General features: G+C 39.4%; 2 protein-coding genes across 3 annotated transcripts in view; one reads left to right on the forward strand and one right to left on the reverse strand.

Moving 5' to 3' along the window:
* The window catches only part of CERS5 (ceramide synthase 5), a 42,422-nt gene extending 21,225 nt beyond the window's left edge, over nt 1–21,197 (forward strand). The window contains exons 5-10 of the mRNA XM_087710379.1: nt 357–407; nt 6,821–6,913; nt 7,868–7,996; nt 9,622–9,728; nt 14,272–14,428; nt 20,103–21,197. Coding sequence (XP_087566505.1) covers nt 357–407; nt 6,821–6,913; nt 7,868–7,996; nt 9,622–9,728; nt 14,272–14,428; nt 20,103–20,252 — 687 coding nt within the window. The 3' untranslated portion in view covers nt 20,253–21,197. The remainder of the gene's footprint in view (nt 1–356; nt 408–6,820; nt 6,914–7,867; nt 7,997–9,621; nt 9,729–14,271; nt 14,429–20,102) is intronic.
* Nucleotides 21,198–21,765: 568 nt separating this feature from the next.
* On the reverse strand, nt 21,766–24,008 carry COX14 (cytochrome c oxidase assembly factor COX14). 2 transcript variants are annotated; one of them, XM_087710381.1, is made up of 2 exons: nt 23,496–24,008; nt 21,766–22,144 (listed from the first exon to the last, which is right to left on the reverse strand). In XM_087710381.1, exon 2 carries the CDS (start codon nt 22,137–22,139, stop codon nt 21,969–21,971), a length of 171 nt encoding a protein of 56 aa, XP_087566507.1. In that variant the 5' UTR covers nt 22,140–22,144; nt 23,496–24,008; the 3' UTR covers nt 21,766–21,968. The 2 variants fall into 2 exon arrangements, with proteins under 2 accessions (XP_087566507.1, XP_087566506.1); XM_087710380.1 differs by having other exon boundaries at nt 23,581–23,972.
* Nucleotides 24,009–26,008: the final 2,000 nt, after the last annotated feature.

A 26,008-nucleotide genomic window follows, 5' to 3' on the forward strand; every position in this document is an offset into this window, starting at 1 on the left:
AGATTTCCCAGTGTCTTGTATGACTGTATCTGCATGTAATTCATTATTAAAGCATTATACTTATATATTGCTCTTCGGTGGTTTAAAGAAAATGCTGAGATTAGATATAAATATATTAAAATTTGATGAAAATATCATTGCTATCCGATTATGGGAGATGTCATACCTTTAAAATGTAATGTTTGTTGATAGGGCTGAATGGATAATTTAAAGGAAATAAGTAACTTGATTTTTAAGTATAATTAAACACTTCCAATCTGAGTTAAACTAAGAAATCAAAACATCTTTCTGAAGCAACCATTTAGATGTTGAAATCCTGAATGCTCTGTATTACTCTATTTTTATTTTTATTGTAGTCACCCTGGTTGTGGGATATACAACAATGCTGGTATAGCTATCCTTTTCAGGTATCCATTTTCTTTAATAATATTTGTTGCAATGCCAATATAATGCTAATTTAATGTTTTATATTGTTGTTTTTATGGTGTTGTAAACTACTGTACTCACTTGATCGTAAAGATGGGTGGCATATAAATTAAATTAATACATAAATACTTTCATAAGATAATTTGGTTTAGGTGCTGTTGCATTTGTGCTGACTATAAATATGTCATTTCCAACATTTCCCCAGCCCCCACTAAAATTCTGAGCTAGCACTGTGTCACTGTAACATTGATAGAGATACTGAGCTTCATGAGTGTCATGAAGTAGTTACAGTGTACCATGATGCTTGAGCACATTAATTTGGACATATTTGATTTTAAAATATATGTGACTTACTATATTAATCATTAAAGTAAATCTGTGGTTCAATATATCTTTTTAATTAGTTCATTTTTTAAAATTAATAAACTGTAACAACATAAAAAATAAAGATACATCAGTGATTCTAGAGTGAAAAAGTGACATACATTATGGTGCTTAAACTGAGCATAAATGAAGAAAAAGTAACTCCATGTACGGTAGTCTTCGAACTAACAACCATTCATTTAGTGACCAACAATATGATCTTGTTGAACAAGGAGACTAACGGCCATTGCCACATCTCCACGATGATGTGATCACAATTTGGGAGGCAATTGTGATGGGTAGCAGTGTCTTATGGATACATGTATGTCATTTGCAATCTTCACTGCTGACTTTCGACAAGCAAAGTCAAGAGGAAGCTGGCAGGAAATCGAAAATAATTGCAAATAAAGATTGACATTGCAAAGTGTACAAGCTTTATGCGATTCGTTTAATAACTGCAATTGCTGGTGTAAGTTGGCACTTTATGACTACATTCTTCATGATGGAGTTGCCAAGGGCCATCTGTAATGAAAGCAGGGGAAGGAGATCTATGTCGTCTCAACAGAAGATTAATTCAACCCTGAAATATATTTTTAAATCTAGATCATGTTGAAATTAATTGCTCCTCCTCCTAATTTTAGAATGTAAACAAAAAAGGGGCAATAAATGCAGATTATTATGGGGTGTGTGTGTTGTATTGTCACTGTAAGAAATTTGAGATCTCTTTAACTTAACATGATTCGTTGTTGTCCAGCCACAGCTTCCTTTTGATTTTATGCTATGGTATACACCATGTGCACAATTATTCCGCAAGTTAATATTTTGACCATATCATCCTTTGTATGCATATTGTCCACTTTCAAGCTGTATAAACATAAATGCTTAGTGAATATAAGCAGATCAGGTGATGTGTATTTGTGTAACAAGGGAGGGTGTGGCCTAAGGAGAGCAACACTATATCAAGGTGTGCATAATTATTAGGCAATTTTTTTGCTCAGGCAAAATGGGCTAAAGAAGAGATTTAACTGAAAAGTCAAAAATTGTAAAAAGTCTTTCAAAAGGATGCAGCACTCTTGAAATTGGTAAGATATTTGGCCGTGATCATAGAACCATCAAACGTTTTGTTGCAAATAGTCAACAGTTGCAAGAAACGTGTTGAGAAAAAAAGACTGCCAAAGATTTGAGCAGAATCAAACATGAAATTACCAGGAACCCATTATCCTCCAGAGCTGTCATATTTCAGAACTGCAACCTACCTGAACTGCCCAGAAGTATAAGATGTTCAGTGCTCAGAGACATGGCCAAGGTAAGGAAGGCTGAAATCCGAACACCACTGAACAAGACACATCAGTTGAAACAGCTGTGCCAAGAAATATCTGAAGACAGATTTCTCAAAGGTTTAGCGGACTGATGAGATGAGAGTGATTCTTGACGGACTAGATGCTCCACTTCAGCTCAGATGCCAGCAAGGTGGAAGCGGGGTACTGGTATGGGCTTGTGAAAGATGAGCTAGTTGGACCTTTTTGGGTTGAAGATGGACTCAAAATCAACTCCCAAACCTACTGCCAGTTTTTTTTTTTTGCATAATATTTTTATTTCCGTTTCATTCTATACAATCACATGTTTACTGTGCATAACCAGGGCATATAACATTGAGTAATAACCACAACCCTCACTTATATAGAAAGTGTCCCCTACAATACAAACCGAATATACCACCTTGACCCACCATACACCCTCTTTCAACCCCCTCCAACTTTCATTCTTCCTTCTCACATACCCCTCTACACCTACTTCCCCTCCCCTCTATCTAACCCTGACCCTATCACTCCCTCTCTTAATCCATTCCCTCCCTTCCTTCTCCTCCTCCTCTCTCTCACTCTCTCCACCCTCCTTCTTCTTTCACTCAGCTCCTCCCTTCGGTATACTTCTATTACCTTCCAATATATTCGGTTTGTTCTGTTTTAACACTAACATTAAAAAGCCACAGTATACAAGTGCAATCATGTACCTTAAAGTTTAACACATATTATGTTTTCCCCCTCCCCCTAGATCCCCACCTCCCTTCCCTCCTCCCGACTTCCCAGAGACCATACATGGTATAACTTTTTGACAATCACCGTCTAGAATATCTCTACATTGATCTCAGCTTCCCTACTGCCAGTTTTTAGAAAACACTTTCTTCAAGCAGTGGTACAGGAAAAAGATTGCATCTTTCAAGAAGACTGATTTTTATGCAGGACAATGCTTCATTGCATGCATTAAAGTACTCTACTGCGTGGCTAACCAGTAAAGGCCTTAAAGAGGAAACAATAATGACATCCCCCCCCCTTCCTCACTTGACCTAAACCCTATTGAGAACTTGTGAGCCCTTCTTAAACGGGAGATTTATGGTGAAAGAAAATAGTACACCTCTCTAAACAGTGTCTGAGAGGCTGTGGTTGCTGCTGCACAAAAAGTTTATCAGTCAACAGATCAAGAAACTGACAGACTCCATGAGTGGAAGGCTTATGACTGTTATTGAAAAGAAGAGTGGCTATATCGGTCACTGGTATTCTTTTTTGAACTGTCAGAAATTTTTATTTGTAAATCTTGAGTCGTTTGTTTATTATTCTCACTTTAACAGATGAAAATAAATGAGTGAGATGGGAAATTTTTAATTTAATTGCATAATGATTCTGCACACTAATAGTTGCCCAATAATTGTGCACCCATAGATATTCTCCTAAGAAAGCCATAACCTCACTTTTACTTTCTTAAATATTCAGGTTTGAGGTTTATTAACATTTTGGATTGATCGAGAACACTGTAGTTGTTTAATAATAAAATTAATCCTCCAAAATACATCTTACCTAATAATTGTGCACATAGTGTGTGTTAACATGCTGCTGAAAAAAATACAGTAGTTACAGATGTAAATGTGATACTGAATTATACTCCTAAAATATGGGGTTTGACATTTTATGAAGAGCTTTGGCTTTATTGAGCTTGGAACGCAGCTGAGAGAATAGTTCTATATAAGAATTGGATATCTGGTTTAATACAGGGGCCAGCAACCCATGGCTTTGGAGCCACATTCATCCCTCTTCTGTAGCTCCCTGTTGCTGGTCAGCTCCAAAATTGATAGGGTTTTCAGTTAGGATAGGTAGAGGAAAAAGGATACCACGCTACGAGGAGACTCTATGGTGGGGGAACCAGACTTCCAGTTGGCAGAGGAAAAAGGATGCTGCACTAGGAGGAGACTCTGTGGTGGGGGAACCGGAGTTGGCTCCAGAATTGAAGGGGGGGTGCTTCCATTTAGGACCTTTGTGGCTCTTTGAATGTTTAAGGTTGCCAACCCCTGGTTTAATTCATCTTGGTTTAGGGGACCTCTAATATCAAGCATACATTTTTCATCCAGCCTCCCTATTTAATAACTCACCCTTCAAATTGAAGGGCTTTCCATTGAGTTAAAGGTAAAGGTTCCCCTTGCACTTATGTGGTAGTCGTTTCCGGCTCTAGGGGACGGTGCTCATCTCCATTTCAAAGCCGAAGAGCCAGCGCTGTCCAAAGACGTCTCCGTGGTCATGTGGCCGGCATAACTAAACTCCCAAGGTTCACGAAACACTGTTAGCTTCCCACCAAAGGTGGTTCCTATTTTTCTACTTACATTTTTACATGCTTTCGAACTTCTAGGTTGGCAGAAGCTAGGATAAGTAACAGGAGCTCACTCCATTACGCGGCGCTAGGGATTTGAACCACCAAACTGCCGATCGACGAGTTCAGCCTCTTAGCCACTGAGCCACCGCATCCCCTTTTCCATTGAGTTAAAGATCCATTAAATTGAAGTTTGGCTGCAAATAGTTTTATCAATTTGATCATTGTGCAAATAATGCAAATGAACACAAATGATATAAGGTTAGATTTAATGGAACTGCCTCCTTTCCCTGAATGATTCATTAAATTAGAGGAAATAGGGCTGGAGGTTTTCTTTGGGTTATGCATTTAACTAGTGGCGTTTTCATTTCATATCATTCACTCAAACAACTCACGTAAAAATTGTTCGTGCAGAAGAATTTCAAGAAAATATTAAAATTTTGATGTTGAATGCTGCTTGGTATTTTCTTTTTAAAATATGTTTTGAAAGGGAATACTCAGCCATCCAAAGCAAACACAGGACATTAATATGCCTCTTTTCATGGTCCTCAGTTAAATGAAACAAGCATTGTTAATTACTAGTCAGGCATATTGTGTTTAATGAGCTAAGGAAGATATGCAAGTACATTCTTTCTTCCAACCATTTTCCTGTTATTCTTCCATCTCCTATTCTCACATCCTTTATTGCCTTAGAGATGGCTGAGTTCATTTTTTTTGTACATCCTTTTGCTCCCTAGTCAGCATTGAAACACATATTTCAGGGATGAGGATAAATAAGTGCCTCCCTCCGCTTTATTTCAGTTAGTTCTGAAAGGGGTAAATGCTCTCTAAAGATATTACTCGACTTACAAACTTTTGAGTTGTGAACTTTTGCTGATATGAACAAACATGTCCTCAGTTCTAATTTAGAAAGTCCCAGAAGTCAGGAGAAGGTGGGACAGGGTTAGTTTATGATGTACTTCATACGTATGCTTGGCAGTACTGTTGCATGAACCATCTGTTGAGAAGGACAGCTACATCCCACATCTGAGGTCATGGAGCCAATGTCAGCTCATGAGGGCGGAAGTGGACAAGGACTTGCCCAAAAGAGGGTCTGGGCACCCTAGGCAGGGAGAGGGTCACCAAGGTGAGGAATACCTGCTTGAATACCAATCTGAGTGGGTTGGTCTGCAGAGTCCACAGTTGATCAGGTGGTGAAGTAAAAAAACAAGTTGAGGTGCACCATGCCCACATCTCTCCTGAATACCCCCAGAGAGGCTTTCAGTAGGGAAATGCCCCACCATCATCAGGAGAATGTCCACTTGGACATTCTGTGTGAGAGACAAGAGGAAGCCAAGAGTAACTCTGCCTGTTTTTAATGCTTGTTGTGAACAAAATGAACTTATTAACAGCCTCTAGGAACATAACCCATTCGTAAGTAGAGCAACATCTCTATTGCCATGCTCATCCTGTATCATGAAGTTCTGTGGGGAAGGCATTGCAAACATCAATTTTCACCTGCTCACCAAGAGCTTTTAATAGGAAAGAAGATGCTGCTTTGCTTTTTTGCTTTTGCCATCTATGATATACCATGTTTTTTGGAGTATAAGACACCTTTTCCCCCCCAAAGGGTGAAAATTTGGGTGTGTCTTATACACTGAATACAGCATTTTTGGCCTCCCGAAACCCCACCCCATGCATCCCGTTTTTCACAAAAAATGGATGTGCAGATGATTTAGGAGGCCTGCAAAGTGCTCCTGGGGGCTGGAGAGGGGCAAAAATGAGGGGAAAACGGGCCTATTTTTTGCAAAAACGGGGTGTTTTTGCCCTCCCCAACTCCCAAGAGCACTCTGCAGGCCTCCCCAAAACTGCATGCCCCATTTTTCACAAAAAAATCAGGCATGCAGAGGGTTTGGGAGCCCTGCAGAGTGCTCCTGGCGGCTGGAGAAGGCAAAAACATTTTTTTTAAAATTTACATCTTCAACATCTTGGTGCATCTTATACTCCGGTCCGTCTTACACTCCGAAAAATACAGTAGATATATTTTCTTACATCTTAACATCATTTCAGAAGAATATTATGGTTGTGATCCTACCTCCCACTATTTAAAGACTGATAGCAGTTTTTGCACAGATAAGAATAAGACAGATTTAATAAATAAGAGATTTTATTTTATTTAGTTTTATCCCACTTTTATTATTGTTATAAATAAACCAAGACTGTGAACACATTTAATATTCTTTCCTCCTATTTTTTCTTCAACTATCCTGAGATAGTAACTGACCCAAAGTCACCCTGCTGGTTTTTCATGCCTAAAGTGGAATTAGAACTCCTAGTTTCTCGCTTGATGCCTTAACTAATGGACCAATCTATGTTGGACGAGCCATGTAAATAAAATTACTTTTCTGTTTTTCAGCCGATAACAGCTGGCATTTATTACTATTATGTCATCGAACTGGCCTTTTACACGTCTCTTATGTATTCACAGTTTACTGATATTAAACGAAAGGTAAGAAACAAGTTTTTTTCTAAGCACCTAAAGGAATCCTTTTTAGTTAGTTAGGTTGAAAAAAATCTGACCATAATAATAGCAATACAACTGTTTGTCCTTGATTAAATACTATAGCAGATTACACCACAAGTCAGAAGGGTTAAAATATCTCAATTTGGCTAAAGCAGTAATTCTAAAAGTTACATCTGGAGTATTCGGCTGTAGCACTAAATAAATTGCTTAATTCTTTTTCAGAAAATGTCTGCTACCGTAGATGTTTTAATTTTTTTTTAAAAAAAATTCACTAAGTTTAAATCAGGGAGGCTGATTTAAGATGAGCGTTGTAGGATTGGTGTTTCTCATTCTTTAACATTACTAAAATTGCAAAGGTTGTGAGCAGTCTTCCTTCTTCAGAAGGGATTTCTAATGTTGGACACTTATTTCAGGACAAACCTATGAAAGGCTATCCAACATTCACACAAACTCCACAAGTAAGATTGGTGGGCTCTTAAAGAAAGATCAATAGTCCCGCTCTTCCATCAGAGGTTTTCTCCCATAAAATGAAATGCTACCCTCTTCAAACTAACTGCCTTGATAAAGAGAAAATAATTATATTCTGGGATTAGGATTGTTTTCTGACTCCTTGCAGCAGAGGAACTACCTAAAAGTCATTTTTTTCTCCACAAAATACTAAAGAGCTTTGAAAACTTAATCACGCTTTGGAAACTAGTCAGGGCTTCTGTCATACCTTTATAGGAAATAGTATAGTCTCTTAAGAGCATAACTGAGTAAGATTTGAAAACCAGCTCTTGGTAATTAGTCTTAACTTGAAAGTATATTTTTGTGCCATCCAGCAGTTAGCACGCCATAAAACCTTTTCAAACTTGGGTTATTCTGAATGCTTCTTTTTGTCAGAGTACATTAATTCCTTGATCATTATAGCTATTTCTATCCTGTTTCCTCTAAATTCAGGATTTCTTCATGATGTTTGTCCATCATGTGGCTACTGTTGCACTCATTATCTTCTCCTACATAAACCATATGGTGCGAGTAGGTACTTTGGTCTTATGTCTCCATGATTCAGCAGATATATTATTAGAAGTGAGTACTCCAGGTTTTATTATTTAATACCATAATTCAGTCTACCGTATTGCTTTCCTTACCATTAATTTTTATGAGATTTTTGTTCCCTCACAAAAAAGAGAGATTAAAACAATGTGCTATACTATGTATACATAGCATGATTATTTGTAAGTAGTCCATTTAAGGCAAGAGTGCCCTTTAGAAATAATTTGTGAATGGCTTAGTACTTAAGGCACCAGGCTAGAAAACTAGAGATCAGGAGTTCAAGTGCTACTTTAGCCATGAAGGCCAGCTGGGTGACCTTGGGCCAGTCACTCTCTCAGTCCAACCCATCTCACAGGGTTGTTGTTATGGAGAAAATAGGAGAAGATGTGTAGGATATGTTTATCACTTTGGGTTGTTTGTAAAAATAATAAAGATGGGATACAAATAGATAATCATCTAAACATGCTTAAATGACCCTTCATCAGAGGTGGGTTCTACTAGTTCGGACTGGTTCAGCTGAGTAGGTAGTAACTCGGCCTGCCACACCCCCGAACCGGTTCTATCGGCGGTGCCATAGGCGACACCATCTTGTTTTTTGCTTCTGCGCATGCGCAAAAGCATTTTTATAGTGCTGCACATGCATGCATAGCACACGCATGCATTGCGTTCCGGAGTGAACCCGCAGTAAAAGCAGCCAAAAACTACCCCTGCCCTCCATGTCAATCACTATTAACAGCAAATACTTTGATACGTAAGGAGCATTTGTTTAGAATATATACTGTCACTACAGGTAGTCCTCATTTAGCCACTGCTTTATTTAACAGCCATTTGCAGTGATGAAAAGGCAATTTGGCAACCAGTCCTCGCATTTATGGCCTTTGCAGGTCTGTAAAGCAAAATAAAGCTGAGTTAAAATGATAAACACAGGAAGGAGAGAAGGAGAGAAGGAAGGAGGGAATGTAGGAGGGAAGGAAGGAGGAAAGGAAGGGGGAAAGGAAGGAGAGAAGAAAGGAAGGAGAGAAGAAAGGAGGGAGGGAAGGCGGAAGGAGGGAGGGAAGGAAGGAGAGTAGGAGAGAAGAAACGAGGGAAGGAAAGAGGGAGGGAAGAAGAAGTAGGACCGTTGTAAGATAAGATGGATCTATGGGATGGTAAGAAAGCAATTTTCAAGTATATTGCCAACTGTAGGGAAAAAATTGTTATAAATACATATTATTAATAACAGTTATGAGATCATATAATTGTGAATGTATAGATGAAATTGATAAAATAAAAAATTGGAAAAAAAATGATAAACACAGTCATGCTTTCACTTAATGACCAAGTTGCCAGTCCCAATTATGGTTGCTAAACAAGGCTTGCCTGTACTAGTAACTGATTCTGACTGATATTACTGGATAACACCAGGCCTGAAACTTCTCAATTTGAGAGGCTGTTATTTGAGAGTTCTTGATCTTTGCCATAGTTGTTTTCTATTAGTTCTTTCTAAACTTGTATTTTGAAAATAAAGAATATTGGGCTATTTTGTATTTTTTCTGAAGAAAATCAGATTCATAGTTACTTTTTCTCTTAAAAAAGAAAATCAGTAGAATCTGTTTTCTAAATGATAATTTTGTTAGATGTGTAGCTAGAGTTGTTTTAATGCTTTCTGTTTTTCCAAGCTTGCAAAATTGTTCAACTATGCGAAGTATCAGCGACTCTGTGATGCCACCTTTGTATTATTTAGTGTGGCGTTTCTTATTACCCGCTTGGGGATGTTTCCTGTCTGGTAAGTATGATGAGGGACACCCAGCTGTAAATTATATACATTGGAAAGATCAAGGAAGTGGTTTGGTGAAGACTTAATAGTGCAGTGTTCTCAAAGGTAGAAATAGTAAACAGGTTATTTAAATTGTATAATTTTTATTTGTGAAATATAACAAACAGAAAAATAATATGTCAATAATGGTTCAATTAAAATTATACTTAATGATCCTGAAAGTTAAATTTTAAGAGAATATATATATATATATATATATATATATATATATATATATATATATATATATATATATATATATATATATCCATAAAATTTTCATTAAAAATTGTCCAATAATATTAAATCAAAGCTGTATAGAAAGTTGTCTTCTCAGTTTTCAAATATAAAAGCATTTCAAACATTAATCAAGAATACATCTCTTAACTTCAGTGTAATTTTTTTTCCATCTATGGGATAATTCTCTTTATTGAATCATAGGCTTGATAAATCCAGATGTTGAATTTCATAATTTTGGAGTATAATTCAGCATGACCTATATAACTACTATACACCCCCCACCCCCGGGGTTTATTGTACATGCATGCAGGCAAACATACATTGATTTAGGACCAGAAGAGAGTCATGGAAGAACATGGCCAAATTATGTGGTCAAAAGTCATCAAATATCTTACAGTGCCAAAACAGAAACTCATTAAAAATATATATATATTTGAGAAGTCCAATAAACACAAAGTTTTCTGAGAAATTGATTTCAAGTCTTAGTCACAAGAAGTCCTATTTTACATTTTTTAAACTGTCACCCATTGATTTTGGAACTGAATATTCCAATTCCTTATTCCACATATAAACATTACTCTTTTCATCATTCACAGAAAATTATAATAGCTTTAAACTATTACCTAGGGGCATGTAGGATCTGTGAAGGTTACTAATTCCTGAATTAATTGAATATGGTTTGTTGATTTCTTCCTGAATTTTTTACTGTATTGTTTCAAGAATTCCACTTAGCCTTGATTAATTCTTACAGGAATCCCTATAATTTGTGAGCCAAAGGTGGAAAGAAACATTTTCCTTATGTAGCTTGCTATTAGTTATCTCGGGCTACAGAGTCACTCCACAAGGCCCGATGAAACTCTTTTATCACTTGTCCAGTCTCACTGGTTTTGTAGTTTCATGTTCAATGATGCTTATGTTGCTGTGCTACCATTCTGACTAAAAATGGGAAATTCAGGAAAATGGGCCAGTAAGTTTTGGAACTTGGTAGTAGCTCCAATACATTTTCTTGTAAAAAGAGAATTAGTGCCTTCTATGAATTTAACAAATAATTAAATCCTTAATAATTATATGAGCTCATCAATAGATATAGAATCCATGGGCCCTTAGATGACCCCACAAGACAGATGTTTCAGTTACTGATCTGATGGATTTTCTATTGTTGATTATAGCTAGACTGTTAACCAGTTATCAGATTTTAGAAGATGGATGTATACTTTTGTCTTTGTTCTTAGTAATAGTTTTACAGGTAATTCTCAATTTAATAGCAGTAGACTTATATACCGCTTCATAGGCCTTTCAGGCCTCTCTAAGCGGTTTACAGAGAGTCAGCATATTGCCCCCAACAATCTGGGTCCTCATTTTACCCACCTCGGAAGGATGGAAGGCTGAGTCAACCCTGAGCCGGTGAGATTTGAACCGCTGACCTGCTGATCTAGCAGTAGCCTGCAGTGCTGCATTTAACCACTGCGCCACCTTGGCTCTTGGAATGATTTAAGATCATTCTGTGACCATTCAAAATTATGAAGATGCTAAATGAAAGGATCTATGACATCTGCCTGAAGATCATATAAATAAAATTTTGACCCCTGGCAATCTGCCCACTTTTACAACTGAGTACAGCAGGGACGTGCAGTCATTAGAGGCAAGGGAGGCGGAGCCTCACCAGTCTCCTCAGGAAAAAGAAAGAAATTTAAATATTTTTTTTTAAATAATTAAAGCCAAGATAGTTGCTATCAGATTCCAGGTCACAGTGGCTTGGTGTCTGCTTAGTGTTAACCAAAGCAGGAGGCGAGAGAACTCGGGGCCTCCTTTCCATAGGGAATTCTTCGCCTTCTAAAAGTTAAAAAAGAGTTAAAAGGCAAAAAAGTTCAGATGCAAAAGAGGCACTAATTCTCCCGCCTCCTGATCTGGAAGCAGCGAATCATATCTTCTTGAGCACGCTTACGTTGGGCGGGGCGTGCTTCAGAGGAGAGAGGAGTGGGCGAGAAGGAGGAGGCTGGCTCTTTGCTGCAGACCTGGGCGCTTGGCAGCTCCCGCGATGCAAAGTGCCCCGCCGCTCCCGATGCTGCCGCCCACCCGCTGCCCCGGCCTGCTTCTCCAGGCTCCACTGCTGGAAGTCCCGGATCGCCTCTGGGGGAAGGCTGGGTGAGAAGCGGAGCGAAGCTTCTCCGCGGCCTCCTGGCGCTGCACAGAGGCTCTCGCAAGAGCGAGTGTCGGCGGCCGGCGGCCAGGAGCGGCCCCGACTGCGAGACAAGACAGCGCTTAAAGCAGCCGCTGCCGCCGCCACCACCCCTCCTTTGCCCGGCGGGGCAGCGGCTGCTTTAAGCGCTGCCTTGTCTCGCAGCCGGGGCCGCTCCGGGCCGCCGGCTGCTGGCACGCACTCCTACGAGAGCCTCTGCGTAGTGCCGGGAGGCCGCAGAGAAGCTTCGCTCCGCTTCTCACACAGCCTTCCCCCAGAGGCGATCTGGGACTTCCAGCGGCAGAGCTTGGAAAAGCAGCAGCCGCAGGCCGGGGCAGCGGGTGGGTGGCGGCATCGGGGGCAGCAGGGCACTTTGCATCGCGGGAGCCGCCAAGCGCCTTTGCTGCAGACCCGGGTGCTTGGCTGCTCCCGCAATGCAAATTCTCTCCCCCCCCCCCCCGGCCGAGGCCGACCGCTACCCTGCTGAGCTGCTTCGCAAAAGGATGCCCAGCTGAGCCTCACCAGGTATAAACCTCACTGCACGTCACTGGAGTACAGGAATGATCTAGCAACTGTCCATCTACACTCCCCCCATCCCCAAATTCTGCACTACAGGATAGCCTCAGGCCTTGGGCTTGTTTCCTACCCTGCTGGGTCTCATGCTCTTCTCCCCATCCACCCTCATCATGGCTCAGTCCACTTACTTTTTCCATAGATCTTCAGGAAGCAGTTGATCTGCCTCTGGATACAGTACAGAGGCCGCATGGCACTGTCTTAGAAACAGGTGCCATTTGGGGAATGAATTGTGGCCACTCTAAAATAGTGCCCACTCTGAGATTTCGCTACATCCTCTCCATAAAAACAGCAATGTATGAACTGGGGCACTAGGCCTCCCAGGAACTCTCACAAGGCACCCCATGCTCCACTGAATAATATTTGCTCCTCGAGAATAATGTTGATCTGAGGAGTAATTAAATTTACATGTAGATGGATCCAAATTGACTCGTTGTTGGTGGTGCTTTTTAGTTTTGAGCAACATACCAAACATTCCTGCCTCCTGTTTAAATCCGGATAGACGAGAAGTCCTCAGGCAAGAAAGTTGCACTGAATCCTTGGAAGACCTGCTTCTTGCCCAAGATAGTTATATTTTAGTTTGAAGAGAAATATGTCTTCAATATTCAGTTCCGATGATAAGCTTTTCCTTGAGTTTAGAAAGGAGTGCACTGAGATTCTATTGCCTAGTTAATTTTCTTGGAACTCTGGGTATTTGCATATAAGGACTTTTTTTTTACTATATGTGCCAGTCTTAATGATTAGGCCATATTATTTGCTATATCACTAAGCAAGCCATTAGTGGATAGTAGGAAAGCAGTGAATTTTCACTACCCTTATTTTAATCCCCTGATTTCCTAATGGAGTCCGTTTCTCTTAGATTACCACTGGGAAGTAGCTCTGCTATTCTTTTGCTATGTATTTTGTAATATCATATGGTTCACCTTAGATTGCAAAGAATGAGCTAATGTTTCCCTCTCCTGGCAAAAAGGTCTCCTCAAAAAAAATCAGGAGGCAAACGTAGTTAGTGAAGACTGGCAGGAGAGGAGCTGCCAAGTCTCGCAAGCTCCCTCTACAAAAAGAAGCTGACTCCATTAGTTTCCTCTTCAACTTTCTGTGTGGCTCTTTTTGAAGCTATCTAGGCAATGGAAAGCCTACTATAGGTTGATCACACTTTTTTTTTTTTAAAGATTTGTATAGTTACCTATCTTAAACAACTTTTCTAATTCTGTGAGACTTATGACTTCCAAATCCTGAAAATCATTTAACAAAATAAATCAGACCATTTTCACTGTTCTTATCTAAGAAATTGGTAAGCAATTCACCAGATTTGGGAGAAAACAAAGTAGAGAGGAAACTTGTATCTCTTCAGAGTTACCTGCTGAGATTTGAAGCATTTTCATTCTTTTTTTTTGGGGGGGGGGGATGTAATGGGTGAGAAGTTTCCCTGATTTAGATAACTGGTTTCCAGTCTAGAATTTGGGTCTTGTTAAAGTTCAGATTAAGACAATGAATGCAAACCTCTTCTTGTTTGATTTCTAGGATACTGAATACTACTATGTTTGAAAGCTGGGAACTAATTGGCCCCTACCCATCCTGGTGGTTGTTCAATGGCCTTCTCTTAACAATACAAGTATTACATATCAAATGGTCCTACTTCATCATTCGCATTGCCTACAAAGCTATGGCACGAGGAAAGGTATGCATGACTAATTTCATTACCACAAAAATGAATATGGCTTTCATTTTCTTCACAATGTCTTTTGAGTCGATCACTCTGAAGAAAGAGGGTTGCCACCTCACTGAAGGTTGCCATCCTAAATTATACTATAATGCATACATTAGTTACATTCTGTATTGTAATACTCAGCAAAGGTTATTTCAGACAAACATGACTCTAGTAAATACTAAGGTTCATTAATATTGTTTTCTTGACAACACAATGGAAATGGTCTGCCACAACTTTCTTCCATATTTTTTTTCAACTTCGCATATTAATCTTCAGCATTGATATTTCCTGACAGTATTTCATCCAAGTGTAAACAAGGTTCAACTTGTAGGGCTTGTACATTTATTTGTTTTTTGAGATCATCAAGGTCAGCTAGATTGTGTCATCTAGACTACTTTGCAAGTCAGATCAGTTTTTCATGCCTTTTAGTCATGTATGTGGGACCCAAGTTGAGTTTATTAAAAATACCTGGTTTTCACAGTACTTTATTGTACTAGGAAAGGAAATGGGGGCAGGAAAGGTAGACATAAGTAGTTGCAAGGGTATGATCATGGGGAAGGATTCCTCATTGATTAATGTATTATGAAATATAAATAACATATAAAATGTATAGACACTTGCTTATGAAACCATTACAGTCTGGAAATATTGAGTAATTCTGTTTTTTAAAATAATCTGGAATTGAATCAGCTGTCCTCCAAACATTGTGTAAAAGAATGATAACTGGTGATATTTTATTCATATTCTGGGCCAAGCCCACCAGATGCAGGCTATGGCTAACTTCATATGAAGGGGGATGAGACTCCTTCAGCTATCCCTGAACTCCTTGCTGCATTCTCTCTGTTTCATTTTTGGAAATGCAATCCTAGTGCTCACTCCTTGGACAGGGAAAGATGCCACTTCTCCTTGCGTGCTTAGAGGTCTGTGTAAAGTTGAGTTAATATAAGGCAAGCTTATGTAATTAGAGTACCTGATGTTTTCTGTAGCATCAATTATCTAGAAAGAACAAGTTGCGCTGATAGAAAGAGTTACAAACCTATGCTGGGTTATGCGAGTCACTGAAGCTATGTCTTTTGCTTGGAAACAATGCTTATCGATTCCGCCTTTCCCTTTGGATTCTTACATATTTTCAAACCAAGCTTTTAAAATAATGATTGTGAAAAACAAGCTCCAAAGCGTCAAATACTGTGAAATTACAAACTATACATGGGACATCATGTAGAGCCGTGGTGGTGAAATTGTTAGAATGCAGTACTGCAGGCTAACTCACCACTCACTCTGAGAGTTCGATTCTCAAGGTCCTTCCGAGGTGAGTAAAATGAGGACCCAGATTGTTGGGGGAAATATGCTGACTCTGTAAACAGCATAGAGAGGGCTGTAAAGCAATGTGAAGCAGTATATAAATCTAAGTGCTATTGCTATCATGCCAAACAGCTACCCCGATCAAATTTTAAAAAAATGAAGATTACATGGCAAAAATGTTTAAATTCAGATTTTATACTATCAGGAGAGGGAGGGGACTCTCACTGAAAAGTCACAATGCATGCTTATCTTGTGTGAAATTTTTGCTTTTATATAAAAAGAATTCTTCCAGATTAATTATTCTCTTTCATGCTTCTAATTATTAAAAAAATGAAGAGATTTAGAGTTAATCTGAAAACTTCATCTACTTGCTGATGAGACAAGGACCATAACTGCTAATGTACAAGAAAAAGAAAATATTTTTTGAAAGCTTTTATGAGAAGAGAGAAATATTATCTCCATAATAATAAACACAGTGCAGTTTATTGAAGCATTATGTAAGAATCGCCTATGTAAAAACTACATTTCTCATTTCAAGATAATCTCTCAGGAATTTGTGCCATGAGAATACCTAAATCACACTTAGTTTACGTCTGAATACAAGAGGGAAATAAAGCTTCTGATAAACAAACCAAAACATCTTGCTACTGAACCCTCCTTCCCTTTGTATAGTGACTATTTCAGGACTGTGTCTGCAGTGGTGCTGTTAAAAATGAGATTCTTTACATCTGCAACCTGTAAAATTGCTTGCTTTGGTTACAGCTCCTTGAGACAGTAGTTTTACTTCTTTTTTCCTGAGATAAATAAGTGAGAGCAGAGACAATGGGGTTTTATACATTAAATCTCCTGATACAGTAGAGAGGTGGTTTAGCTAAACACGGCATTAAAAAAAAGCTTTAAGCATCTGATGTAATGTAGGACAGGGCTTATTTGTAATGTGGGAAAGGGATTGTACAATTTACAATCATTGAATTCATCATTTAATACAGGAATCTAAATGACTTATGATTAGAGTGTTGGACTATAGTCTCAGAAACCAATATTTTTACAAATACATTTATGTTTGGATGATTTTTCTGTATTGTGTATTCAAATTATCTTTATTTTTTGTTTGTATCTTCCTATTTTGCTTTCTCTAATTTTATTTCATAGTTACTAATTTAAAAGTGTATGTGTGTATTTTTGCTGAATGGCTACAAATAATTTCCAAGTTGGGGGGGTTCTCTTTGGTTTTCTCTCCTGATCAGGTTCCTAGTCAGGAGTGGACTCTTCTCTGTAATCTCCATCCTCTTTCATTCCTTTTCTCTGTACCAGACTGAAGCTGTCTCTCTTCTTTTTTATGTAAGTGCCATCTCTGCTACAGTTGTAGGGAAATGGGGAGGGCTACCTTCCCCCTCCACTTCTGGGCTTTAAATGCTATCATCAGAAATTAAATCTCAGAGCTGCCTAATGTCAAGTGGAAACTGCTTCACACATCTCTTTTAAATTGTTATTATTCTGAAAGCCGCTTGAAGGAAAATCAAAGCTTAAACTAGAAAGTTATAATCTTCAGTATTATTCACCTCTGTAACTATTTGTTGTATTGATTTTAAAGTTATTTTTATTTAATAAATCTTTTTTTTTAAAGAAAAAAAGTAATTAGGAAGGCCAGGCACAGTAAAATGTTAAAATATTTTATTTTAGATCAGATAAGCTTTATGATGAAAAACTATAATGTGCAAAATATAAAATCCTAGTCATCTCATTGCTTCTCAAAATAATACTTTTGTTCATCTTGGGAAGATGAGATTTTATCTAACAGGCTGTATAGGGCCCACAATTCCAGGTCTCCTCCTGATGATATAAGAAGGTGAGGGAACTATCATAATGCCCTCAGCACATTGGACCAAGGGAACATCGCATTTAAAAGTTATTGGGACAGCTTGTAATTGGAATTGGCACAGAATTCCAGAATATAAATGCTTTAAAGCATTTTCCAATAGCTTTCTTACAGTTGCTTCAGGAAAACAATACTCATAAATTAACAATCGATCACAGTCCATTTTTTTCTGTTTTCTCTTGTGCAAAAAATGTCAGGCAAGAGCAGGATATTTACAGCTCAAGTAGGTCTCTCCAATTGGCCTAAACAATCATTAACTTGCCACTGGTAGGGCCTTATTCTGATTTTTATGTGCCTTGCTTAGGCTGTTCAAAGTGCATACACCTGGCTAACAGTAATCCGGGGTGAGGCTAGTCTGAACATATCCTACCCTTCTTAGCCTTGCTAAATCAGAGGTATACCTGCCCTTGGCAAGTGTTCAAATCATAATATAAAATCATTGTTGGCTCTTTAGGATCTTAGCAGTTCAGCCTTGCTTATTAATCTCAATTAATGATTTTCCTTTTCTTTCAGCAGTGATATATTGCCACCTTGTGGCAAGCCAACTGCTAAAACTATGAGGTTTATGGAATTCTGCTTTCTTTCCCTCTTTCAGTCCAATATAATCACTTTTGAATTATTATACTGGGAAACATTGCTATATTTAGATCATTTTTAGTGATTTGGAATGCAAAGCCTATTTCCTCCAACATTTGATACAACTGACATTATAATTTTATTAGCAGGTTACATTTTCTTACGTCATATGGCACCATTTACAATAAGGACTATCAAATTCATTCATAGAAGATGATATTCAGGAAAATAAATGGCATGCATAATGTTTCTATTTTATTCAGGTTGTTTCCATTTCAGTTAAATGTCTCTCTTGGTCTCTTTATTGTGTTTGTCTTTATTATATCAAAATATTGGTGTCTTATAGTTTATCTTAACTGTCTCAGTTATTCACATTTTTGCAATTTCTTTGAGATAAAGTAATTATCAAAGTGATATTATAGTGAGAATTAGAAGAAGAGACAACTTCTTCATCACCAGGGTCGGCCAGGAGCTGATCATGCTAAATATATCCTATCATGTAAATTATTTTCAGATTTGTGAATTTGATAGCTGTGAATTTATTGCAGAATATTTTTGTTCAGCTTTAAATTACCATATTTTTCGGAGTATAAGACACACCTTTCCCCCCCTAAAAGAATGTGGAAATATTGGTGCATCTTAGACATAGAATACAGCCATTTTTGGCTTCCCGAAGCCCTACCCCCGCATCCCATTTTTGTGAAAAACTGACTTTTTTTTTTTTGTTGTTGCAAAAACAGAGACTTTTTTTGCCTTCTCTCAGCCCCTAGCAGCATTCTGCAGGCTTCAGCAAGGCTGGGACAAGGCAAAAATGCTCCCATTTTTGTGAAAAATGGGCCTGAAAAATACGGTAGTATTTATAGTCTGAAAAATACAGTAAATTTGGTGGATATGTTCAGTTCTTTTTCCTTTCCCAATTTAATGCATGTTGATTCTGAACTGATCATGTATACCTAATAAAAAATTGTACTCCAGGGTATTCTGATAATACAAACATGATAAGAATAGAAATACTATCAGATATTTTTCTGTAGTTCTAGGCTGTCGTTAACAAATTCTTCAACAGTTATTTATTATTCTACAGCTACTTGCTTTTTTTGTATTGCAAGCTGAGATATGTTCTCTGTTTCAGGCCAGTCTTTTCTCATTTGCTTTGTATCTGATTATTTTATGGCAACATTGCTCTGCGGTTCCCATGATTCTTTCATTGACTTGCTTAATATAAAAATGGGAAAAGATAAAAGTGTCAGGAGATGGGCTATTTTTTCCATAACTTTGTTTGAATACCCTACGGTGAAAGAGATGAGTTCAACTCAGAATAATGGTTAGAAATTACCTATCTTCTCTTATGATATTGCTTTTTTTCAAGATAAATTCTGGAGTATCCTCTCTTTCATCTGAAATGTTTTGTCGGGCAGGTTATGGAACGCTGTATCTTGGCAGATCAATCTGACGCCTTTAATTTTAGTATCAGCTATTTTAAAGATACTTTAAATATACTTAAGAACATTAAATCTATTTATTTTTTAAGGCTAATTTTTAGTAGTAGTACATTTATTACTAGTATATTAACATTTTGATTGTTAGCTATAATTAATACTATCTGCTCTGTTCACTATAATAGAATGATCTAAACTAGCATGTACCTCTATGATTCTGCCTCCCTCAAAAAAAATTTCATTTTTTGGGCAAACCTTGCTCTCAAAGAAAGCTTATTTCTGAGGACGTCTAGCTTCCTGGTGCTGTTGGTTTTTTTAAAAGTTCTTTAGTTCCATAATTAAATGTCTAAACCATACCATTTAAAGAACGTGTCTACTGTATATGAGCTTGTTTTAGCTATTTTTTTAAAGTCCTTATTTGTGGTATATTTCTGCTTCTTTTTATCAGGTATCAAAAGATGAGCGCAGCGATGTGGAGAGCAGCTCTGAAGATGATGGTGGGACATCAAACAACAGAAAAGGAATTATTAACACTTCAAGCAATGATCACAATCGGATCAATGGCCATGTAACTAGTGACCAGTGGGCAGAAGAATAAAAACAGGGGACAGCTGCTCCACAATCCAAAGATTTGAACTCAATTATCTAGAAATGCCCAGTTACAAGAAATTTTTAATCAACTGTCTCACCACTCCCAAACCCTCCAACGAATCTGAAACAGGACAACACAGGCAGTTTTGCACAGGATGAAGAAGCTGTTTACTAGTGCAAAACCTTTTTCAACTTTAATGTTTAAAAAAATAAGCCATTTTGTATTTAATGTTTGTTGAAATATGTAAGAGGAGAAAAAGTAGGCTTCAGGTGGGGTTTTTGGGGGGAGTTAAGCTTGATCATCAACAGATTCTTTGTTTTATGATATTCCAGAATTTTTGGACAACGATCTATCAATCCATATTTCTTCTAGGATCTACTGGGCTACACCTAAACAACCTGGGGATTGTGGTACAGATAGAGTGAACGGTTTACTTATTAGAGCATGGCATATCAATGACCAATATTTTTTTCCTCATGTCATCTTACTGAGTGATAAGAAAGATGAAGCTGACATTTATTTTCCTTGAGTGGTACAGCATTTCCAAAGTCTTCATTGTGATTTCTTACACAATCCTGCTTTTCGTACCAATTCTGGATTTGAGTTCATTTAAAAATTACAAAACGAGTAGTTTTCGGCAATAGTATTATAGATAGGGATGACCAGTGTTTGTTGGTGATTGTCCCATAAAGCTAAGTTGCAAACGTTCCCATGTTTTCAGAAAAGTGATACCCTGGATGAACCTCAATCTTGTATGATACTGCTGGGATGCAATGGCTATCTCACAGGGACTGGATGGGTCTCCTGCCCCCACTTGCCTTTTATTCAATGGTACTTCAAAGAAGATGGAAGATGGGGAAGTGTTGATAGGACTTGGGCTTTGGAAATCCCCTGAATTATCATTTTATATTATTGTTTACTCTGTGATTAAAAAATCCTTGATGAATAGGATCTATGGATTTTGTTTTATTGAAAAAGGTAATTTTCACTGTGGTCTTGACAACATTGCTTGCTGTTGTTAAGATTCAGTGACGAAAAAGAACTTACTTTGACTTTGAAAAACAAATAGCTCATGTTTGTGTCTCAGTAGGTATGATTGCTGATCTAAACCTAAGCATGATCTTCTGCTGCTGTGGATGATGATCCTATATTGGCTCTCGGACTGTTTAAATATAATTTTCTTCATTACTTTTTATTTTTATTCTGGTGCAATGGAAATGGATAGCAAACCCATTTGCATGCTAGGTAGCACAATAGATTTAAAGGACTGATGGAATAGAAGGATCCAGCTATAATCAACTGAAGAATGGTCAGGGAATAAATCATCCAAGAAATTCACATCTTTCAAGAGCTACTTAAGCTATTCCCTATGCCAGAAGAAACAACTTGTTTGAGATGTGAGATACAGACATTGTTTTAAAATTGGGACAGGAAGTGGGTAAGAATGAAAACCTTACTCTGGTCTAATGATTCTATTTGAGGGGCGGGCGGGTTTAAGGCCAGAAAGAAATAATGTAAATTATCTGTAAATAAATCTTTAATGTGGTTGCTTAACAATTTCTACTGTAGGATTGAGAGAAACTGAGCGAAGAATCAAATGACTAGAATCAAACACTTCCACTTTTTCAACACAATTTGAAATTCCCATTCTTCACGGCAGAAAATCCCAGAGGTTTCTGATAAAGCACACCAGCCTTCCATTCCATATGAGATGTTGAGTGTTCATTGCTTAGCATCATCAGCATTTATCCCTTGTTCCTTCAGTCGCTTATTTCTCTGATATGCTTGATATACACCATTACTCAGGAGGTAGCCACCATATAGAGTAAGAAGCATCATGGAGCTCGAAAATGTTTTGTAGCCAAGGTCAGCCAGCTGCTTTGCAGAAATCATTTTTACTGGGAGGGAAAAGCGAAGAAAAATCATAATTAGGGCACCTCCCTCTGGATTATAGGGATGCTAGGACAAAAGACTTCTCACCAAAGACAGTTAAGAAAAGAACTATTTTTGCCTTTTAAGGCCACGTGATATTGACTGGTGGGTCAGGAGGCCTAATAGATGCACAGGACGGTGGAGGACGGAGCTGGAAAGCAGGATAGTGAAGGGATGTGGCTGCCTTGGGAGGGGTGTGTGTGTGTGTGTGTGTGTGTTTGAGGGGGGGGGCACGGAAAGAACATTGCTGGCAGCTCTGGATAACTCCTGGAGGTTGGATCGGATTTCTCTCTCTCTCTCTCTCTCTCTCTCTCTCTCTCACACACACACACACAGTTCTTTCTTTGGGACCACAGCACAGACACTCCTCCCTTCAGATTGCAAGGCTGAATGCTTCAGATGGAACATTTTGGGGCTGTGTGTTTGTGCTGCCATCCCAAGTAAAGAATGATTGGCAGGAAAAGGGGAAGGAGGCCAGCAGCTGGGGAGGTGCTCTGGCGATCTGGACCAAGTTGCACAGTCCTTACTTCATAAGCAGGCAGCAATTAAGGGGCTAAACCTCCATGAGGTGATCCTAGCAATTTTAGACTGGGGACCACAGAAGCAAGAGTTGTAAAGAGTAACTTTCACAATTTTATTTGTTTGGACTTTCTAATAATCATACTAATATCAATTTAGTCTAACCAGATTCCTTAGCAGAAAGTCAACCTGGTGACCCTGGGCCAGTCACACACACACTGAACCCTAGATCATTTATCTCCAGTCTACCACAGAGTCCTTTCAACAGTCCCAAGAAGGCTCCACATTCATTGGCACCAGTGACCCTGAGGACACAGATAAACCTCCAGGTGGCCACAAGGACTCTCAAGGATGCAAATGAGGAGCTGTCTGCAAGGAGTATAAATCTTTCCATTCCCCACCACCATCCAGTCAGAACTGTGGAAGATTCTCGGATGCGAAGCGAAACGTCTTCAAAGTAAAACCAGAAAGTCGAGTTGCCTCTTGGAAAATTAAAATAAAGCACCTTTGGGACGTACAGGAGGAAGGAGACACGAGCAAGTCGCTTCCAAAAGCTTGACACCCCACCCTACCCCCAATTATAATCTTGAGGGGCTTTTCTGTATGGTCACCAAGACTGACTCAAAGGCGCAGCCCTCCGCGCCCCCCCCCTCAATAAAGCCTAACGGGGCTTTCTGACCGCACGGATCAGAAGCGCCTCTTCCCTCCCCACCCAGCTCCCACCGTCACGAGGATTAACTCCGGCAGGGGTTTTCCCCACGTCTCGTGACGCCCAGGCTGCGACCGCGAGCATCTTACAATCTTCTCGGCCGGGGGCTCCGGGTGATATTTGTATCAGGCTTTCACTCCACCCTCCGTTATAGCCCGCCAGTCCCAAACATACCCGCAAAGCTTTTCTGCCGCCGCTTGGCTTTCTTTGCGACTTTGCAACGCCAGGCTTCTTGCACTTCCGAGTTCAACGCGGCTGCGGAGTAAGTCTCGCTCGGCTATCTCGACCAAAGGGCTTTTCCGATCAGGAGGACCGCCGTGGTTTGCATAGACGTAGGAAAAAGTGGAGATCTCCCTACCTACCTTGTCTGCCAACGGAAAAACGTCTGAGAAACGACCGTTCGCTCGTTCTCCTTTTCCTCCAGCCTTCCTCCGGAACAGGATCGTGAAACGATGCTTCTAAAATTTAGAATCTTAAATGGACCTGGGTTTATTTTGAATCAGAATACAGCTGGAAGGGACTTTGGGAGGTCTTCTAGTCCAACCCCTTGCTCAAGCAGGAGATCCTATGCCATCCTATGCCAGATGGCTGTCCAGTCTTTTCTTAAACACCCCCCCCCCCAGTGAATTAAAAGTTGGAGTTTTAGAAACAATTGATTCTCTGGTGACCCTCCAGTGTTCAATGCCCCCCTCCTGCCCCCATGAAATTTGGGAAACGCTGACTTGGGGTTTGATTCCCCCCCTTCCCTTCTGAGACCCCCGTCTGTGGGGTGGAAGAGCCACTGGCCCATTGGGTCTCCCTCTGCCGCCCCCTCCTTTCATAACCCCCCCTTCTCCCTCTCCCCCATTCCCCCCGCCCTCTCGTGCAAACTCAAAGACAGCAACCAAGAAGGGATTGCTTAGGAATTACTTGAGGAAATGTTTTTTTAAAAAAATTAAAGCAGCCTACTAGGCAATGCTTTTCTCGAATTAGACGCTGAAGCCGCTGCAATGTACAAAGGCCTCAAACGAAAGCAGCCTTTTTGACTTCCTCGGCCCAACCTCGTGTTCCACGCCCAGAACGTGAAAATCGGTCGTCCGTGCCAAATTGCACACACTCGTGTGTCTTATGAGCTTTACAACATTAATTTACGTGCCATCGGAGTCCTTTTTCCTGACGACCGCATAGGTTTTCTCCATGATTGCCATTTTAAAGTGGCGGTTTATTATGTATTAATCTGTAATATATTTTAACCAGGAGGCAAGATACGATGCTACTCGATGCATTATTTATACTTTTTCATTTATTAGATTCCTTTGCCTCCCGTCTCGTTGCGAAGCCACTCTGGACGGCTTGCAGCATTAAAAGCTTTTTTTCTAGTCAGCCTCCCCAGGGATCCACATCTATAAGGCACGGCTTCTAAAGGCGATAATATATTGTAATCCATGGTTGAGTCTTAGCGCTATAACTCTATATGCGCCGGTGTCTTTTCACGAGGCTTGTAATTAGGTTGTACCGATGCTGTGGTGCATACTGGGGCTTGTAGTTTTTAATGAGTTTACCAGCCCTCAGGATCTCCGATTCCATGTGGGTGGGGATGTGTTAAAATAGGGATACTGTGCCTGATGCGCAATATACAGACAGATCACGAGCTGGTAATAGATTTGTTCCTATAACCAATATTTGTCCCTTATTGGTATTGCAGGAAGTTATCACCCAGCCCTTTCTCAGAAAAATGAAATATCCTAGGAAATATTGAAAAGGCAGAATATTTCTCTGGATGTAAAAAGAAAGAAACATGTTTTAAAAGACAGAATAGCTGCCTGTAGCTTCCTGCCCATCCCCACTTTATCAATGGGCCATTAAGAAGGCCAAGCTAGTCTCTTTACATAATAAAGACTTCTCCACTGCAGCTCCAGGGGGATGGGAGTAAAAGCATGATAATATTGGCCCTTTACTCAACTGACCACATGGCATCTGAGAACTCAACCAAACCTGCCTTCAAAACACAGCCTAGAGAGTAGCCCCTGCATGGACCCATGGGAGTCTGACAACCAATCAGAATACATTTCTTACACAGGAACAGGAAACAGAGGTGGGACTGAACAGGTTATAAAAAGCCTAACAAGCCCCTCCCTCAGCCCATCTCTTCTTCTCATCTCCACCAACATTGAAGCATGTGATCACCGTGGTCCTGTCCACCAATAAACCATCTTTCCAAGCAGCCTCCATGTCTCCAGTGCCTTTTTCCCCACTTGGAGCCGAACCCAGAAGGACATTTCTTTCATCAGTATCTCGCGGTCCGCTCCCCCCCCCAATATAAATAGCCCTAGTTAAGCGCAGCAATACCGCTGGAGTGACCTAGCGTTTTACACCCAAGTAGAAACGGAGGGAACACAGGGAAGTTATTCTTTTAGGACCACAAGTTAGGAAGTCCAAAACGAAAAAGGAACACTTACTGAAAGTGTTATGTTCGGGTGAGAATGGAAGCTGAGTCAGAGTGATTTCAGCAAAGCTCTCTCTTTATTAGTTCATCCGAACAACAGCAAACTCAATTATAGATACAAACTCAGGGTAAACCGCACCAAACTCTATTGCAGAAAATACGACTTCAGCAACAGAG

This window comes from Thamnophis sirtalis, unplaced genomic scaffold (assembly GCF_051295495.1).
Source record: "Thamnophis sirtalis isolate CommonGarterSnake01/CBP01778 unplaced genomic scaffold, rThaSir2_p1.2 scaffold_3, whole genome shotgun sequence".
NCBI lineage: Eukaryota > Metazoa > Chordata > Lepidosauria > Squamata > Natricidae > Thamnophis > Thamnophis sirtalis.

What these genes read in the sequence shown, in the direction of transcription:
- COX14 (XM_087710381.1), bottom strand. Translation starts at nt 22,139, where the DNA reads ATGATTTCTGCAAAGCAGCTGGCTGACCTTGGCTACAAAACATTTTCG.